This window comes from Mus caroli, unplaced genomic scaffold, assembly GCF_978045245.1.
Source record: "Mus caroli unplaced genomic scaffold, Mus_caroli_1 scaffold_4, whole genome shotgun sequence".
NCBI lineage: Eukaryota > Metazoa > Chordata > Mammalia > Rodentia > Muridae > Mus > Mus caroli.
Genome location: NW_028227259.1, coordinates 108014288 through 108029218, shown reverse-complemented (window position 1 = coordinate 108029218; position 14931 = coordinate 108014288). Strand labels below are relative to the sequence as shown.

The 14931-nt window shown below is 45.4% G+C and overlaps 1 protein-coding gene across 3 annotated transcripts in view; it reads right to left on the bottom strand.

The window, feature by feature from the left end:
• Aff1 (ALF transcription elongation factor 1) overlaps positions 1–14931 on the bottom strand; it is a 162743-nt gene that overhangs the window by 23477 nt on the left and 124335 nt on the right. For all 3 annotated transcript variants that reach the window (XM_029478020.2, XM_021162208.3, XM_029478019.2), the window contains 4 exons: positions 12479–12530; positions 5380–5434; positions 5234–5271; positions 2932–3091 (listed from right to left, as the gene is read on the bottom strand). In XM_029478020.2, the coding sequence (XP_029333880.1) occupies positions 2932–3091; positions 5234–5271; positions 5380–5434; positions 12479–12530 (305 nt within the window). The remainder of the gene's footprint in view (positions 1–2931; positions 3092–5233; positions 5272–5379; positions 5435–12478; positions 12531–14931) is intronic.

The following is a 14931-nucleotide window of genomic DNA, read 5'->3' as shown; positions in this document are numbered from 1 at the left end:
CTATCCCTAAAACAGAGTAGCACCGAGAAGTATTCAGTGTGGAGTCCCTAAAGGGATGTCCTGGTTTCAGAAATAGCACATGTTTATCTCCACTATGCTCCTCAATGTCCAGCAGGGAGTCCTGTGGCCCACTTTCACGGCACACCCAAATCATATGCTCAACAATGAGAAAACAGAGACACAGCTCTTCCTCTGTACCCAAATGACATGGAAGCTTAAGGCTAGCAATTACTTGGGTTAAAATGTTTGAATTGAGATTCAGATAAGGACTAGAGTGATGGCTCAACAGTTAAGAGCACTGACTGCTCTTCCAGAGGTCCTGAGTTCAATTCCCAGCAACCACATGGTGGCTCACAATCACCTGTCATGGGATCTGATGCCCTCTTCTGGTGTGTCTGAAGACAGCTACTCATGCAAATAAAATCTTTTTTAAAAAGGGAGAGATTTAATTAAATGAGATTATAATGTTCAAACAGAAGTGCTAGACAGATTAGGATCAAAGTTTGGCTTTTCATTTCTCTCTTCCTTTTCTTCACGCACCCTCTGTTCCTCTCAAAGGTGATAACGCCTAGATACTGAAAACTGGAAGGGAAGGGACAAAAGTGTGGAAGTGTTCCCAATGTGTGTGGGTACTTCCTTAGCTCTCCTAACCTCTCAGTCACAAATATGTGTGGATTTATAATGAATTATGGCTTAAGACATGAAATATTAAGGCATACTTGATATATATGTACTTAAATTGCACAACCCTGATGACTTGAGCTTGGTGGAGCCCATGGAGACAATCAGCCCCAAAGTTGTCAACTGTGACACACGCACACACGTGCACACACAATAAATAAGGCATGATGGTACTTGCCTTTAATCCCAGCACTCAAGGCATACAGATCCCTTCCAGCCTACTCTACAGAGTAAGTCCCTGGCTGTCTAGAGCAAGACCTTGACTCAAAAGCAATAAACTGATTCATTACTAATTAAAAATAAAATAAAGCCAGTATGCAGTTGATTATATAACTCATGTAACCCTCAACTAAAAGGGGAGATATTCATTCTAAAGGGGACAAAAACTAGTTAAATACCTAAGGGAAAATGAAAATAAACTAAGACAAGATATTCCCAAGCGCGAGCCTCACTCAGCAGAGGCCCCTGACCTCACAGAGACACACTTTATTCACTGCAGAGATTTTTAAAAACAGCATGAGATCAGGACAGTTATTCTGCACCTAGGAAGTTCCAGTCTACCTTGCTGGACTTTTGTTTGGTTGGGCCTTTTGGCTAGGGTATACTCCTAGCCCAGACTGGCCCCCGGCCTCAGCGTGTAGAGGGTTAGGTGTATAAGCATGTGCTGTGCTAACACAGTGAGCTTCATACCAGTTACTTTTTGATCAATAAGACTACATTTATTTACAATAAAGTTAAGACTAAATCATTTTCTATTTTCTTTGTGTTCTCAGTGGCAGCAGGGACTGGGGCCAAGGCCCTAAGAAGCTACAGGCCAACAATGAATAGATTTCAATTACTCAGTCAAATGTGCTAAACTTAATCTCACTGGACTGCACTCTTTTTTCTTATTTTTGGTGGGTTTGTTTGTTTGTTTTTCTGTTTTCTATGTAGCCCTGGCTGTCCTGGAGCTCACTCTGTAGACCAGGCTGGCCTCAAACTCAGAAATCTACCTGCCTCTGTCTCCCAAGTGCTGGGATTAGGGGCGTGTGCCACCAATGCCTGGCTGGACTCCACTCTTTTATGGAACATTTTCTATGAGTCATCTTACAAGCATGCACATTTTTCTTACTAAAGATGAAACACGGGGTTAAGAACACAGTTCAGTGGCAGAGAGCATGCTAAGCATGCCCTGCATTCATGTCCCAGTACCAAAAATAACAAAAACAAAACGAAAACACGCCACACAAAAATGGTGTGACGTACGGTGACCGTCATAAAGCTGACCTACAAGGCATGTCCATCACCCTCCCTCCTCAGATCCAGAAGACTCACTTCCATACAGTTGGTGCCACAAGACAACAGAGAGAGCCATAGAGTTGCTTTTGAAACTCTAATAAGGCTCCTCAAATGCTGTTAATGCTGACCCAGGTCTGTGAACTGTAAAAACCTCAAAAGAACAAAAACAAAGGACTGCCCAGTCAGGCACAGTCACACCTAAAGGCACAGCGCACATGTCTTCAATCTCTGATGCTCTTACCCCACCCTTCTCCCCGAGGCACACAGCCATCTTCACAGAGCTGGACACATAAAAATGTAATGCTGTCTAATTAAAAAGGTTCATCTCCTTGCATTCGAATCTTAAATACAGAGGCAGTGTTCTCTATAAAGGATGGCCTCATCCAGTTTAAAAAAAAAAAAAATAGCGCTTCCTTCCCTTTCCACGAGCTCAGAGTTCCATGCGGCTCAGACAGTTTCTGGAACAGGGAAATGTCACCCTCGGGACTTCCAGTCTGACTGTTTGCTTATCTTTATGCTATTTCCAAACTGTGGGTGACGACAGACTCAGCTGTCCCTACTCTACCCGGGGCAGGCCAACCCCAGCAGGGCACTTTGCTATCTATCAATGTACTCCATGGCTTTTAGTGCTTCAAAGACAGAACCGACTTGTTTCTAGCTCCTGTTTCTTTCATTTCAGCTACAGAATCCTGAATCTTGAAAGAGCTATCATCGACACTGATACAGTGTCCTGCTTAACTAAAAACAAGTTTCCCTTTTCAAAAGAAAACAAGGTTGCAAACACTCTTAGCAAGCAGCACTTGGAGCCAGAGAGAGGACCCAGTCAGGCCTGACCAGCGTCTCTACCGCTAAGCACTTGCTGAACAGCGAAGTGCACCATGGGAAAGCACGGCTGACCAGACAGCTCAGTGGGCAGCTCTGACCAGTCAGCATCCTGCCATCTTGCATAGCGTTCTGAAGGGGGTGCAGTACCTCCGGAGCCGGGGTCTCCAGGGGCTCATTCTCTTCCTCCTCGCTGTCGCTGGAACTGCTCTCACTCTCAGAGTCTGAGGAACTGTCTGACTCGCTGCTCTCTGACTCCCCACTACTGGAATGTGCTGAGGCCACGGGCTCGGGAAGAGTCTGCGGAGCGCTGCAAAAGAACAGGAGGGCACCGTTAGAGGATCATACACACAGGATTTCTTCCCCTATCACTGATGTCTATCTATCTGCTCCTAGACAGTAAAGGCATCAATGCTGGCTTGTCATCAGTGGACAGAGGCCAGGGTGTTAGAATCGTGGTCACTGGGTAATAGCAGGAGAGAAAGGAGCTTTTGGTAACTGAACTACAAACAATACCTATGCCAGGCGCCTAATATCAAGGGCAGGGCCTAGACAGCCTACCCGGTTTCCTAAATAAAGTTTTATTAGCACTGCCTGCAGTTGTCTCACAGGGCATCATGGTTGCTTTCCTGCTGCAGTAGTAGAGGTAAGCAGTTACAGCAGAGGCTTACGTGTCCCACAAAAGCTAAAATTTTTACTATGTGGCTCATGAAGATTACTCTAGATGATAACTCAAAAGAGAAAGCATAAAAGAAAAGCTAGTGTACAATCCTCCCCCGTATTCTCTACATAGGACCTAATGATACAGCAGCCAACAGTTACTGACGACAGAGGGTGTTCGTCGGCCGGGTGAGCTCAAAGCACCCAGTCACGGTTCCTGGTAGAATTATACAGCAAATCACTCTTTACAACTAGCAGGCAATGCGCAAGTCCAGGTTTTACAGGTAGGCCATTAACTCTAGTCCAAGGAGAAGACACACAGATTGAGGCTAGATATACACTTTCGAACCATATGCAATGTTAAAGGCTGCCCTAAATGCTGTGAGCTAAAGCAGAAATCTTTCAACATTCCCAAACCTACCTACAATAGTCACAAAATAAACCCTTATTAAATGGTGAAGAATAATGTAATAAAAGTCACTGGCTGGAGTCATTTTAGAGCAAGCACTGTCCCAGGACCTCCCCTCTGCACAGGACTCCACCAGCACAGATTCACACTCTTGATTCTAGCTTATTTCCAGCCTCTGCTGTCACATGTGTCTTTCCCTCGGCTCTCACCTATGACCAGTTTGTCATATTTTATCAGTCAGTGTGAGCCACTTGAAATTTTAACAAGATTGGGTATAAATAGACAGGCTGCGTCTAGGAATCCGTGGGCTGCATAATTAATTTTTTCTTTAGTTTAACCACGTCATTGCTCCTGGACACTCAAATTCTTCCTGGTGACCTTCTTTCTAAGTTGCTGACAACCTTGCAAGGCAGCAAAATAGCTTGTGTCTTTGACTATGAGAGACGGGTATTTTCTACCTTAAATCAGTATAGTTCGTACCAGGGGAAAAATACCATAAAATAGTTTTAAAAATTAGTTTCTACACCCAAACACAGAGCATTGCTCTTCCATTTGAAGGTGAAAGCAGTGGTTTGCCCCCCCCCCCAGCGCCCCCATATCTCTCCCCCTCCAAAAGAACCCACCAATCAGGAACACTGGGAACAATTTCTGGAAGAATTCAATGTTACTGATTTTGAAGACAAGCTTTTCTATTAGTTTCACAAGTGCATGGGCTCCTTCATCTGACTTTTCAAACACTGGTCACACAAAGCCAATGGTCGACTATGTTTAAAGCTTATTTAAGCTCCATATCCCATCTGGCCTCTAACTTTCTGTCTGTCTTCCTGCCTCAATCTCCCAGGTTCAAGGATCACCGGTATGCCTCATCACACCTGGCTCAGTGTATGTGTGTGTGTGTGTGTGTGTGTGTGTGTGTGAGCATGAGTGTGAATACATACATGTGTACATGGTAATGCATGTGGAGGCCAGAAGTTGATATTCTGATATTTAGTGTTTTCTTTAACCAACCTCTGGTTCTGAGACAGGGTCTCTCATGGACTAGGCCAGGCAGGCCAGAAGGCCATGGAATCCACTTGTCTCCGCAGCCACACCAGACTCTCTTGCTGAAGGTTGAGTCCTTGCACTTGGAAGGCAATCACTTTACCAAGTTACTTCTCCAACCCCACAGCTCAAAGGCATCCAAAACAATGCTCTTCCTCTTGAACAGGGTTAGCAACCTCCCTCCAGCTGAGTCAAGTTTTAAAATAACAAAAATGGCACTTCTCAGCTGTGACCACGCACTGTCCCTTTCGAGAAGCCACCACAAGGCACTTAGGAAGACTTTATTCTCCTGTAGTTTGTGAGGGAAGGCAATAGTTTGGGGGAGAAATGTGCAGACAGTACCTTGGAGGTGCAGGTGGGGATGGAGGCTTCTCTGTGGCCTGGACATTCACAGGAAGGGTGCGAAGTTCCCGGAAAGAACAGAAACACAGGTTAGGACAGCATCAGGAATAGTCTCGGGCATTTAGGGCATTCAATTCAACACTCACTTGCTCCGTGTCGCTGTCTTCACTGTCGCTGAGCTGCAGGTCATCCTCGAGGGTGCTGGGGAGAAGCGACAGACAGTGGGGAATTTAGGAGAATGAATAACTTTATAGAATATGGGGGCTGGGGGTAGGCAGGGATAAGTTGGGGCTTGTTTTGTTTGCTTGCTTAAATCCATTTTCTAGAAACTCAAGCTTTACCACTTAACGTTGAAATCACGTCAGCCAAGCTCCTGACAACACCAAAGCCCAACATCCCACCTGTTTGGAACCCTGCAGACAACTTCTGGCAGGCATTTCTAACCTGCCCGACATCGATGCCCTCGACTCCTATTCAGGGAGAGCACGCGCGTGTACATGCACACAAACACGCACACACACACACACACACACACCAAGAAGACAAAGGGAATACACAGACAGCAAATGACCCTGAACCACCTTCTTCCATTGTCTCTGACAGAAGTAAAATAAGCGGATTATCTATGCTGCTTCCCAATGGAAGTGAGGTATTTAAACAGTGCTAAGCAAGCACAAACACCCTCAAGACACCCTGTTCATTTTTGTCCAAAGGACACTATTAATTTGTCACAGACCTCCTCCCCAAAAAAATCATTCTCTTTTGGTCACTTGGATACAAATCCATGCTCAAAGTTCTCATTAGTTTAGTTAGTAATGCAAGTGGCCCTGTTGAAAGTATATTTCAATCGTAGCACTACTAATTTTGGTAAGGGGGGGAGGGGAATGTCAGCTTGTTTCCTAAAATTTATATTACTACACATTTCTAGGCACTCTGGCTTAGGACAAATTCTGACATTAAAAACTGCGCATGTTTTCTCAAATCTAAGCACCCACCCTTCCATTCAGAGATTCCCAAATATCAAGGGTGCCCAGTACTGTCTCTCACATTTCTCTCCAATTTTACAAGCATAGCTACCACACACACACACACACACACACACACACACACACACACACACACACAAAGTTGTAAGTAAAACAGAAAAAAATCTATTTGTATATTGCTTATGTTCCAGGAAGCAAATTAAAATTCATTCAGTAGATCTCAAAACACCTTCTCAGGAATTTTGACCAGCGATTCTTACTGTAGCTCTATGAAGGAGGAAGCCATGGAGGAGATAAATTATGGAACTGGGCTTTTTACCAATGACCATGTGATGTGGCAACTCCACCAAGGAGTTATTTCACCAGCACATGTGCTAATAATCTTCCTGTGTACATTTTCTTAAAAAATGAAAACTGAAACTGGGCATGGTAGCTCATGTCTTTAACCCCAGCTCTCAGGATGACACAGAGGCAGGGGGATCGCTGAGTTTGAGGTCAGAGCCAGACAGAGAAACCCTGTCTCAAAAAACCAAAACCAACAAAACAAAACAAAACAAAACAAAAGGAGGGGGAGAGAGAGAGGGAGAGAGGGAGAGAGGGGGAGTGAGAGAGGGAAGGAGGGAGAGAGAGAGAACAGAAAATTTTAGCTACTTATAAGTTGAAGATCTTTCTCAATGTTTACCAAGTGGAGACCAAATTCCTATTTTACCATGACTAAAACACACAGCCCTCAGTCATGGAACCTGGCCGTAGGCCATCAGAATGGTATTAAAAAAAAAAAAAAAGTCACTCAACAGGTTTGCTGCTAGGTTGGGTTGGCAAGGAGACACAGCAAGAGATAAAAGGTATTATCTTTGGAGAAAAAGAAAATCACAAGAAAAAGAAAAACACACTGCACGTTGGGGGAAGTCTGGCAAAGTTGGTAAAGTGTATTCATTATTAGCCATCCCCCAAAAAAACCATATAAAGAGGCACTGTCTCTTAGTTACCGACCGGGTTCTTTTGCACAAAACGAATCTTCCTTAACTTTTCTGCACCACAAATGATCCTGTAATCCCACTATGCATCCACTCACAGCAGAGAATCAAAATCCCATTTATGTGCCCCTCCCCCTTGCTACTGAATAACACCTAACCACTACAGATATGCTCTCCTAAGGCAAGTCCAGGCACACGAGAAGTTCTGAGCTCATTTGGAAAGAGCAGGTACTGTGAAAGTTCTACAGAGTTCTCCCTCTGGAAGTTGTACAGGATGAGAATCAATAATAAAACCTGTCTGCTTGGTTAAAAGCTACTCAAGACGTTTTGAAGTGGGAACAGCGTTCGGTGAAGGAGGGCTGCTGAAGAGGGGCCTGAGGGCTTTCTACAAAATTAAAATCTAAGAATTCCATCAGAAAAGGTCAGAGGACATCAATCTCTTAAGTAAGACACTGGTGCCACTTACATACTGCGTGTTTCCCATGGTCTAAATCTGTGCGTAAAATGTCGTTGATAAAGAAATAAAAAGTTAACCAGGCCAGGTATGGTAGAACACACCTATAATTCCAGTACTCAGGAGGCTGAGGCAGGAGGATCTGAGTTCAAAGCCAGTCTGGTCTACAGAGAGAAATCCACTCTTAGACAAAGGCCAGTGAAATGGTTCAGAGGGTAAAAGCAGGTACTTGCCAACTTCTAATGCTGCCTTCTAGCCGCCACACTATCACCATTCATATACACAGTAGACAGACAGACAGACAGACAGACAGACAGACAGATAAAATGAAAACAAGAATAAAACAGGCATGGTGGCACATGCCTGAAACCCTGGCACTGGGGGGTGGGGGGAGGGGTGGGGGCAAGAGGATCAGAAGCCTAACCTCCGCTAAAAGTTCCAGGCCAGCCTGAACTACATATGATTCTCAAAACAAACAATCAAACAAACAACAAAACCCCAAAGACCTATGCTGTTAAAAGGGAGAGAGACAATGTTGCAGAAAACTCTGGACTGCACATAGTGTGACCACATTCCCAGCACCGGTGAAGTCAGCTTGCACACAGACGGTACAGACAGCCCTGGCGCCTCTGTGTAGCTGCGTTCCGCTCCTCTGGACAGGCAGGCCCTGGCAGGCTTGTTTCCGTGAGTCACCCCGACACTACAGGGTGAAGGCACAGACACAAGTCTTGCTTTCCTGCCATTACCTAGTAATGGCTTTTTTCAATGAAATCTTTGCCAAAATTCTCAACAAACAAGATCCCCCAAAACTATTTAAAATAAGCTCATCTCTGGCTTAATTTTTAGTACCATTTTAGTTATCTGTAACTGCTAAGTCCAGATGGTGGTAGGTGTGTTGATGCATTCATGTGTTCACACCTTATGTGTTCAAACATGGTATAAAAACACAGAACGTTACTCCATCTCCCAAATGACATGGGGGCGGGAGGAGTTGAGGAAGCTGAACTCCAAGACACAGCTGGAATCCTCCAAGTTTAAAATGCACCCAGACGTTTGTTGCTCTGTGTGCTTGTCTGGTCTTTAGGCAGGCTCTCGCTATGCAGAAAAGGCTGGCCTTCGTGAGTTGAAGGAGACCTGCCTGCCTCTGCCTCCTGAGCAAGGCCTGCCATTGGTGCATTTACCTCTTGGAGACCCAGTCTCATAATGCAGACCAAATTGTCTCCAATCCTGTGGTGATAGCTTTACAGTACCCACTAATTCTGGTTTCTGGTTCCTTTTGGAAATAGGGCAGAGAAATATGGGCCACAATTGCCTGTGGGAGACCATGGGAGGCTAAGAATTATAAAGAAAGGAGAGATCATATCATAAACAAACAAACAAAAAATCAGATCCTGAGCCACTAAAGGCTGGAAGAGGGGAAAAGGGGAGGGGAAGAGGGAGAAAGAGGAGGGGAGTGAGGAGGGAATAGAGAGGGAGGGGCAACGGTAGAGCAGGAGGGAGCAGGGGGAGGGCTCCTTACTGCCCCTCACTGTCAACCTCTAGTTTTCTTCCAGAAACACATTAAAACACTTCCTTCTCTATGTAATGAGGTCACTGTATATAACATGACCCCAGGCTCCCAGTCACTTGAAAACAAGGTGTCCCTTTTCAAAGAAGCCAGATGTGGCACACTCAGCAGTGTCACCGGATACAGGACAGCACAGGTGTGTGTCCCTGAAGTACTGGGGCGGCATCTCGACAACTACCTCTCCACTTCACAGCATCTCTTTTTAATGATAGCTATCTGCCAGCAACGTGTTTCTTGGGTAGAGCTGTCAATGAATACGCAAGTAAAACACCATCAAACTACAGGAGTTAACTTCCTATAAAATGGCAGGAGAGAAAAGTGAAATTTCTTAGACTAATATGATTTAGATCACCAGGTACAGGAAGCTGTGTCACTGGAGCTCATTCTACGGGACATGTCGGGATTTGGGGTGTAAGTTTCCAGGAGCATGTACAGGCATCATCCCCTGCATCACAGGGAAACAAAAAGACAACAAGGAAGTGCCAGACGGCCAGGGAAGGCCGCAGAGCCTTCCAGCTGGCATGTGAGTCTACTGTGCTGACTGGAACGGTAACACGGTAAACGACTCCTGGCTCTCCCTCTGTACCAAGGTACTTACAAACTAGCACTAGACAGCATGAACACGCATGGTATTTAACCCCCCCCCCAAAAAAAAAATTAGACTACCCCTGGCTACCATTAACTCACCCAACCCCAGGTAACCCTGAAGTCCCTGTCTCTTATTCCTTCACTCAAAGCAGGGGTTGAGGCAATGAATAAATAAATGATAGTATGCATCCTTCCATGCCACTCATCCCTGAGATGTGCACTCAAGCTCTACAGCGTCTAAGGCCTGAGTCCTGCAGCCCTCCTGAGGGGCTGCCAAGTGCCCTGCACTCCCGGCAAGGAACTGCACGGGACACGATAACCTTAGGAAGAGGAAACATTCTGTGTTGTCCCGCAACTGCAGATCTTGGGAAGGAAGTGGACCAACAGCCAAGTGCCACTAAACAAACACATCCTCCCCTGAACTTGGAGGCAAACAGTACTGATACCGTAGCTAATCAGTTACCAGCAGACAGGGTTAGCGGGAAAATAATGAGAGCGGAAGACATGCACACACATATATTCGGCTACCACTGTGCTTGCTCCTGCACCCAAGACTAGACAGAGGCAAGAGGTACTACTGACCCAGAGGTAGGGAGTAGGGCCTCACTCTAGAATTAGTTACTTCTAGAGATAGCAAGACGAGATAGCAAGACGTAGGTTGCCCTTCGCTTTCAAACCAAAGCATAATTAACCCTGTAATGAACAATTCTGGTGTTCCAGGAATGTTAGACAACCACCCTGCCACTCAAAGAGCTCAGCTACATTAGTGAGACTCAAGGTTGTCACCGATCAAATTAGCCACCAGCACTAAGAAACCTACCATACCAACTGTGATGAGACCGTACCAACTGTTGAGAGCATTAGAGCATAAATAGACTGGAATGCCATATTCGCTCGCTCTCCACTAAAGGCCTTTGTTCAAGGGGTACATTTTACTTTAGCACTTCTCAATGCCATGGACCCATTGCCCCATAGCACTACTGAGTCATGCATTTTTATCCATCCACCCAGCCTCAGCAGCACTTCTGGTACATTCTTTCTACACCCACCTGACTGCCTCAGTCAGATTTTACCTTGCCCTGACGACCATTATGGGTACTCTTTTCAAAAATGAATTAGTAGTCTTTATTTACAGGACCCCATCAGGAGGTGTAAGTACATTTGCAATGGACTTTTGAGCTTCTGTGATTTCCATGGTTGCTATGGTGTTGCTAGAACACCAGGGCTGCATGTGATGGACAGACAGAGAAGTGACTTCTGCCCACTCCCTCTCAGGCCGCTTTGGGGTGCAGCAGCCGGCCAACCCTTCATCCTTCACTCTCAAGCAGACAAGGCCACTTCCTGCCCTAGATGCCACTGCTCTGCTGATCCAAGTGAGCCCTCCTGGATGCCACAATACAATGGCCCAGACCTTTTTCCATTACCAAGGCTTGATCCCCAATCTCCAACCATCACAGACAAGTGCAGACAGTCTGGTAGCCTGGAGCAGTATCACAGATTCCCATGAGATTGGTCCTTGGCCCTAGTAGCTCTTCCATAGTCCAGCTAGTGACTCAAAACTGCCAGAAAGCATGACAACACAAAACAGAAATGGGAAACCAAAGTTTGGTGAGTTTTGTCTTTTTCAAGTAGAGGACATCAACAAGGAAAACCCCTCATCCACAAGAGCACATTAAAATACATCCTGATCAAGCAAAAATAAAAAATATTTAAAAACCAACAAAACAAAAAAAAGGAACCACAATCCTCTAGAAGATGAAAATTCATCTATCAAAACTCTTAGGCTACTGTTCATCTTTCTGTGTTGAAATGAAAATCACTCCAACAGTGATATGTAATAATCTCTCCAACTCATCTGACACTTTCTGGCAATGCCCTTCCCCCGAAACACAAGGAACAAAAACTGAGCTTTAAAAAAAAAAAAAATTAGAAGAAACAGGCTAGAGAGATGGCTCAGCATATAAAAATCACTGGTGGCTTTTCCAGAGGACCAAGGGTTCAACAGTTCTTTTCCAGAGTTCAAGTCCAGCACCTACAAGGTGGTTCACAACCACCTATAATTCCAGTTCCAAAGGATCTAACGCCCTCCTTTGGCCTCCTGGGGCACCAGGGACACACCAAAGAAAGAAGCAGGATTCTGAACTCTGAGAGCATCTGCAACATCCATCTAACCAGAAACAAATTGGGTCAAAATGCTGAGTGAAACACCTATAATGTGAAGACTAAGTGTTCCAAAAACCCTGAATACATTTAGAGGCGCCTGACCTGGATAAGAACAGCAAGTAACAGAACAGGATACTGACAATAAATAGGCTGGAAAACGGCAGAAAATCTTATTCCATAATCCCCCCCCCCCCGAATTTAATTTCCAGAGCTAGGGTTACTTAAGTTTGAAATTTTAAAAGCCAAAGCCTTTGGAGTTCCATGGTCAATGCATAAATAATAGCTCAAAACCTTTCTTTCCAGAAAACCCCTTCAGCACATTCAGTGCATAAACCTTGAACCGGCCATTACTGGGGGTCATTTCTGCCCCCTACAGTGAAGCCCTTTTATTAACTCATTAGCTGAGAGTGGGGGAGGGGGACAGTCTACATAATGAGCTTACACGGGAAATTTGAACGCTATATTATCAAATTCTAATACACAAAGATTGCTTTTCCCTTTTATACTTACGAAGTTCCTTGCTGGGGATTGGGGTGGGTTTTTGAAGGCGTGTCATATTGTTCTGTGGGGAGGAAGATGCAGTCAGAACAGCATGGAAACAGGTTTATACAGCCAATCACTGAGCTCCCTCTTGTCTGCTTTTCCCCGTTACCCAGGTACAGTACCAATCTGCACTTGATGCAGCCTCTCGGGACAGCATTTATGGTCTCGTGAAAGAAGAATGCTTGTTTGGAAATGAAACGGCAGCAATGGACTTTTAGCCAGAGCACAGAGCTTGAGGGTGGCACCCATCCTGCTCATAACTGCGGGAGACAGTTTCTGTTCTTGATGACAATTGACTAGGCCCCTAAGGGTGCTCCATGACAATTCTGTTCTCAAATCCCATCTGGCTTGACTCTCGGGTCCATCCATGTTTGATTAGCCTCTCTCCCACATCTGTCCCTCCTGGAGTCAATCTCCCATAGTATAATTCATTCACTCAGCTGCTATTTATAGACAGCCTGGTAGAGATGTATACAGACATCTGTCCCATTCTGCAAAGGTACCTGAGGGACACAGGCCCACAAACATCCACAACCTAGGGCAGTCTGAGGTAAGTACATGGGGGCACTTATGTAAATTTACTGTCCTCAGATTCCAGAGTAGTCTACCAGTAGTGACCAAAGGCCAGTTGCGGAAAGCTTACAATGGCTGAATCAAGAGAACCTGTGGGATTCTGCCAGCAGCGTGAATGCAGGAAGACCTTCAGGAAGAAGGAGAGCCCATGTGTAGAGATGGAGAAGTTAAGTCCCTGGGTGTGCAGTGTGCAGTGGCCAGCAGGAAGAGGGGTGAGAGCCAGGTTCACAGAACTGGATCCAGGACAGAAAGTTCAGGGACATGGCACAGGTGTGCCTCAGAGAGATTCATTCCCAAGGACTGTCCTGATGTACCTAAAAGGCGGTTGATGTGTCCACACAAGGACTCAGGGTCAGGGGACCAACGCTGGGTGAGCCACTCTTAAACCCTTCTGCACTTGCAGTTACCCACTCTTTCCTCATGGTGGCAGCAGCTCTCACATTTTCAAATTGCTGTCCTGTGGCCTAGACATCTAGAGCTACAGAAGCCAGTAACTCACAAGGACTCTGATGGGAAGCCACCCTGGCCAATGCAAACTGGAAATCTTTAGGCAGCCATGTTGTGTAAGCACAGACATAAGAAGCAAGACACCCAGATATTCCGAAACATACGTTTTGGAACAATAGGCCCATTGGGTTTGTTGTTGTTGTTGTTGTTGGCTTTTTTGTTTGTTTGTTTTTTAAAGAGAATTCACTGGGCAGTCGTAGCACACAGCTTTAATCCAAGCAATCAGGAGACAGAAGCAGGTGGCTCTCTGAGTTCAAGGTCAGCCTGGCATAGAAAACAAGTTCCAAGCCAGGCAGAGCTACACAGAGCAACACTGTCTCAAAAACAAAAACAGAAAAACAACAAAACAACACAACACGAACAAAAAAAAACCCAACAAAACCAAATATGAACTGACTTGCTATCATGACAGGAATGCTGTCTTTGTTAGTGTCCCTATGGCTGTGATTAAAAGATCAAAATCAAAGGCAGCTTAGAGTGAAAAGGGTCACATCACTCAGGGAAGTCAGGGCAGGAGCTCAAGGCAGGAACTGGAGCAGAGCAGAGACCATGGAAGAGCACACCTTACTGACGTGCTCCTCACGGATTGCTCAACGTGCCTTCTTATGGTACCAGGACCACCAGCCCACAGGTGGCATGCTGGCAGTGAGCTGGGTCCTCCCACATCAATTAGCAATAAAAAAAAAAATGCACCACAGTCCCCCCCCCCTCCACCCACCCCCCAGGTCCAGTTTGGCAAGGGGATTTTTTCAATGGAAGCTCCCTCTTCTAAAGTGGCTCTCATCTGTGTTGAGTTGAGATGAAACTGGCCTGCAGGCTACACTCTGCAATGGAGGTTATGCTCATCCGATGGCCACAGAGGCATTCCATTAACCTGAGAACTGTCAGCCCAGTCTCCCAGCACCAGACAGCTGAGTGAGTCAGGTTTCATGCTCTAGGAAACCACTGATGGGCTAAATACTCTATCCTTAAATACAGTTCCAAGAGTTGTAGTCAACCTAACCATGTGTCAGCTAGGTGTGGTGGCACACAAATGTAACCAAACAGAGGCTGGTGGATCTGAGTTAGAGGCCAGCCCAGTCTACAAAGTGAGTTCTAGGACAGCCAGAGCTACACAGAGAAACCCTGTCTTGAAAAACAAGACATAAGGCATGGAGAGACTCAGTAGTTAGGAACACTGAGTGATCTTCCAAAAGTTCTGAGTTCAATTCCCAGCATCCACAATGGTGTCTCACAACCATCAGTACTGGAATCTGATGCCCTCATCTGGTGTGTCTGAAGACAGCAGCAGTATACTCATATACATAAAATAAATAAATAAAATCTTAAAAAAAAAAAAA